Genomic DNA, 5000 nt, shown 5'->3' with positions numbered 1-5000 from the left:
CTTTTCTTCCTTCTCTTTCTCCTCTTCTTGTTTCTCTGGCTCAGTCTTTTCTTTCTCCTCCTCTTCCTCTTCTTTCTTCTCCTCGTCCTCGTCCTCCTCTTCTTCTTTCTCTGGTTTAATCTCTTCTTTCTCCTCCTCTTCCTCTTCCTCTTCTTTCTTCTCCTCGTCCTCCTCCTTCTCTTCTTCTTTCTCTGGTTCAATTTCTTCTTTCTCCTCTTTTTCCTCTTCCTTCTCCACGTCCTCCTCCTTTTCTTGTTTCTCTGGTTCAGTTTCTTCTTTCTCCTCTTCTTCTTCCTTCTCCTCGTCTTCCTCTTCTTAATACTCTCTAAGGAATGCAAATTAAGTATCTTCAATTAATTGGGTGAAGTGTTATGAGTTTCTGAGTGTTATATAAATGTTTGACTAGTTGTGAAGGGTTAATTAAGATGAATATTTAGTTGGAAGATTAAATATGCATGTTAACAGTGCAGAAAGTTTTTTTTTTAAAGGATGGAGAAGAGTAAACAGATATTTGTATAGGATATGATAAGCGTGTTAAAAATGTGAGTCTTATTGATGCGTGGACAGATGGTTAAAGATAGGCAAAGATTAAAGAGGATAGGCAGAGATTAAAGAGGGATCTTAATAGGTTTAGGTACTTTTGTGTAGGCTTAAAAAGAAACGTTAAACATTGAGATAGAATTGAAACCCTTTGAAATATATTTATGTCTTGAAATATATCTAAGACATTTAAAAAGGAACATGTCTTTAAAAAACCGTGAAATTTCAATGTAGAAGCAGAGGGAACTTTCCAAAGACACACAAAGAAAAGTGAAGAGTTGAGAAACAGTCTACGTAACATGCACAAGTTATATATAAACCCCACAGGAAGGTATTAGAGCTTTGACAGAGATAAAAAGCGTAGCCATGAAATAAAAAAAAGAAAAAGAATAAGAAAGGCATTAGAGCTTTGAGAGACAGAAGAAAACGTAGCCATGAAATAAAAAAAATAAAAATAATCAGGAAGACATTAGAGCTTTGAGAGACAGAAAAAATTTAGCCATGAAATAAAAAAAAGAAAAAGAATCAGAAACAAGGAAGAAAATTGCAACGTGGTGAACATTTCTGAACGTGTGAAAAAAGAGAGTAGCGTGGGAAACTGTATAGCATGGCGTGGGGAAGAGGAATTGGGCGATGAGGAAGGTGTGGAGGCGTGGAGAGATTACAGCCTCGTGGAAATGGAGTGTAAGGCGTGTGGTGGGCGTGGTGGATTCCCGGGATTAGCGAGGTGACGAGTGATCTGCGTTGGTAAGTGAAAAACGGGCGTGTGGGCGGGAGTTGTACTGAAATAGAAAAGAGAGAGAGAGAGAGAGAGAGAGAGAGAGAGAGAGAGAGAGAGAGAGAGAGAGAGAGAGAGAGAGAGAGATCAGGTACAGAAAATGAATAAAAAGGATGAACAAACAAGTGAATTAAAGGAGAAGAAAGATAATAATGCTGAACAAACTGATAAGAAACGAGATACAGATGAAAGACAGACAAAAATATGAAAAAATATGAAAAAAACAAAAAAACACTCACTAGGAAAGATAAAGATAAAAACAACGAAGAAAACTGAAACACACACAACCAAAAAACACTAAATAAAACACGAATAAAAAGTAGAAAAAATAGGAAAAATAGGAAAAAAATCAAAATAACATACGAGATAACGAAACATGCATAGAAAAATAGAAATAGTGGAATAAATGAAACGAAGAAAACTCAAACACAACAAAAACAGAATAAAAAGAAATAAGAAAAAATATATAAAAATAGAGAAAAATAGAGAAAAAAAATAAAAATATACGAGATAACGAAGCATGCATAGGAAGAAATAGAAATACTGGAATAAATGAAACGAGGAAAATTGAAACAACAACAAAAAAATTTAAACACAAATAAGAAATGATAGAAAATAGATTAAAAAAATTGTAAAAATAAAATAATATACCAAAAAAAATGAAACAAGTATACGAAAAATAGAAATATTCGAAGAAATGAAGCGAAAAAAACGGAAACACAAAAAAAACAGAAATAAGAAAAAAATAGAAAAAAATAGAAAAAAACTCAAAATAACATACAAGATAACGAAACATACATAGGAAAAATAAAATGAAACCACAACAACAACAAAAACACATAAATAAGAAAGAAATAGAAAAAAATAAAGAAAATAACATACAAGATAATGAAACAGGTATAGGAGGAAATATGAATACTGAAACACGAAAACAAAAGACTATCAATCATTCTTGCGCTTCCCAAACACGCCCTTCAGCTGACCTTTGCCCCTTTGCCCTCCACAGGTATCCCGGAGAGCAAGGTCATCCAGGAACGCAAAGGTGCTGAGGTGAAGGAGGAAGCAGCAGCAGGAGGCGCAGTAGGAGGAGCAGCACCAGGGAGACTTCGACATTCCTCCTCCAGGTGAGTCTTTAGAGAGAGAGAGAGAGAGAGAGAGAGAGAGAGAGAGACGGATAGACAGACAGATAGGTAAACAGACAGACAGACAGACAGACAGACAGATAGACAGACAGATAGACAGACAGACAGACAGACGGACAGACAGACAGAAAGACAGATAGATAGATAGACAGATGGACAGAAAGTCAGAATGATGAATGTATATAAAGAAAAATAGACGGATAGACAAACAGACAGACAAACAGACACACAGACAGACAGACATATAGAAAAAAAATAGATAGTGTTTGTTGATCTCAGAAACAAACACACAGACGGAGAGATAGACAGGTAAAACACACACACACACACACACACACACACACACACACACACACACACACACACACACACACACACACGTCCCTCGAGACATAGAAAGTGGATAAAGGTTAAAAATAAGAAAATGTGTTTATATATAGAACCTTGATAGAAACTGAAGGTCACTCCCTCTGCGTGTGTGTGTGTGTGTGTGTGTGTGTGTGTGTGTGTGTGTGTGTGTGTGTGTGTGTGTGTGTTTGAGACATTGATTGTGGGTAATGATGATAATGATAGTGATAATATTAGAAGGTGATTATGATAACAAGTAAAGATAATAAGAGAGGAGGAGGAGGAGGAGGAGAAGAAGGATGTGGTGAAGAAGGAGAAGAAGAAGAAGAAGATAAGGAGGAGGAGGAGGAGGAGGAGGAGGAGGAAGGATGTGGTGAAGAAGGAGAAGAAGAAGAAGAAGAAGAAGAAAAGAAGGAGGTGAAGGAGGAGGAGGAGGAGGAGGAGGAGGAGGAGGAGGAGGAGGAGGAGTCTGACAAATAAATTATCGCTCATTTGACACACTTCTCTCACTTCCTTCACTTCTTTATCCTTTCTTCCTTCATCTATTCATTCATTCCTTTATTTTCCTCTTCCTTCTTTCATCTACTTCTTCTCCCCTTCCTTCCTTCCTTCCTTCCTTCCTTTCTTTCTTTCTTTCTTTCTTTCCTCCTTCCTTCCTTTCTTTCTTTCTTTCTTTCTTTCTTTCTTTCTTTCTTTCTTCCTTCCTTCCTTTCTTTCTTTCTTTCTCTCTTCTTTCTTTCTTTCTTTCTTCCTTCCTTCCTTTCTTTCTTTCTTTCTTTCTTTCTTTCTTTCTTCCTTCCTTCCTTCCTTCCTTCCTTCCTTTCTTCCTTCCTTTCTTTCTTTCTTGCTTTCTTTCTTTCTTTCTTTCCTTCTTTCTTCCTTCCTTTCTTCCTTCCTTTCTTTCTTTCTTTCTTTCTTTCTTCCTTCCATCCTTCCTTCTTCCTGTTTGCGTTTTTATATCATTTTCCATTACTTTTCCTTCTTCATTCATTTTCTATCTTCTTTTTTATTTTCTCTATTATTCCTTTTCTTCTTTCCTTCTTTCTCTATTCCTTTCTTTCTCTTCATTCTTTTTGTTTTATTTATTTTATCTTATACTTTTCTTTCCCTTTTTTTCTTTTTGTTTTCTTTTTATATTTTCTTCTACATCTTTTTCTTCCTTTCATTCGTTTTTCTCTTTCCTTTTTTTCTTCATTTATTCTTTACTTTCCTCCTACGTCTTTTTATCTTTCTTTTCTTTTGTATATCTTTCTTGTTTCCTTCCTTCTTTATTCTTTTCCGTTTCTACTCATTTATCATGTTCTTTCTTTCCCTTCCTTTATTTCCTTCCTTCCATCTTTCCTTTCTTCGTCTTTTTCCTACACGTTTTCCTTCCTTCTTTCTCTCTTTTCTGTTTCTCCTCATTTATCCTGAGTTTTCCTTCCCTTTCGATTATTTCTTCCTTCCTTCCTTCTTTCTTTTTTCTTTTCTTTCCTTCTACGTCTCTTTCTTCTTTCTTTTTTTTCTTTTTTGCGTTCCTCTCTTTTCTTTTTCTCATTTATCTTGTACTCTCCTTCCTTCTTTCAATTATTCCTCCCTTTCTTGTCTTTTCTTTTCTATACATCCTTCCTTCGTTTCTCTCTTCCTTCCTTCCTTCCTCCTTTTCTTTCCCACATATCTTATTTCCTTCATTCTTCTCTTCTCTGTTCCTCCTCATTTATCCTGTACTTTCCTTTCCTTTCGATTACTCCTTCATTCCTCCGTCTCTTCCCCTCCGTTCCTCCGTCCCCTCCCTGTCCCGTCCTTCACGCCTCTCCTCCACCTCCTTGTCGTGACTAAAATAACTCATCCACCCTTCCAGCGCTTCCCAAGAACACGTAACGAAATGTAGGTCAATCTGTATATAGCGTATGTACGTTGTGTGTGTGTGAGTGTGTGTGATAGATAGGCACGTATATTTAGAAAGATAGACTGATGGAGAGAGACAGGTAGATGACTGTGTATATATTTTGAAAGATAGACTGATGTGAATGACTAGACAGGTTGACAGGTAAATGTTTTAACAGACTTACAGACACAGAAACAGATAGATTAATAGAAATATGATAGGTGGATAGATTGAAGCAGATTTATAGATAGACTGCCTAATAGATCATAGGTTTTGTTAGAGAAGTATTTAGATAGATAGACAGACATACAGACAAGCAAATATG

General features: G+C 36.1%; 1 protein-coding gene across 3 annotated transcripts in view; it reads left to right on the top strand.

Moving 5' to 3' along the window:
• LOC123510479 overlaps positions 1 to 5000 on the top strand; it is a 54978-nt gene that overhangs the window by 31606 nt on the left and 18372 nt on the right. For all 3 annotated transcript variants that reach the window (XM_045265687.1, XM_045265686.1, XM_045265685.1), the window contains exon 4: positions 2325 to 2442. In XM_045265687.1, the coding sequence (XP_045121622.1) occupies positions 2325 to 2442 (118 nt within the window). The remainder of the gene's footprint in view (positions 1 to 2324; positions 2443 to 5000) is intronic.

Source organism: Portunus trituberculatus, chromosome 29, assembly GCF_017591435.1.
Source record: "Portunus trituberculatus isolate SZX2019 chromosome 29, ASM1759143v1, whole genome shotgun sequence".
Taxonomy (NCBI): Eukaryota; Metazoa; Arthropoda; class Malacostraca; order Decapoda; family Portunidae; genus Portunus; species Portunus trituberculatus.
The sequence above is the reverse complement of the archived record's forward strand: the minus strand, read 5'-3'. Positions and strand labels throughout refer to the sequence as shown.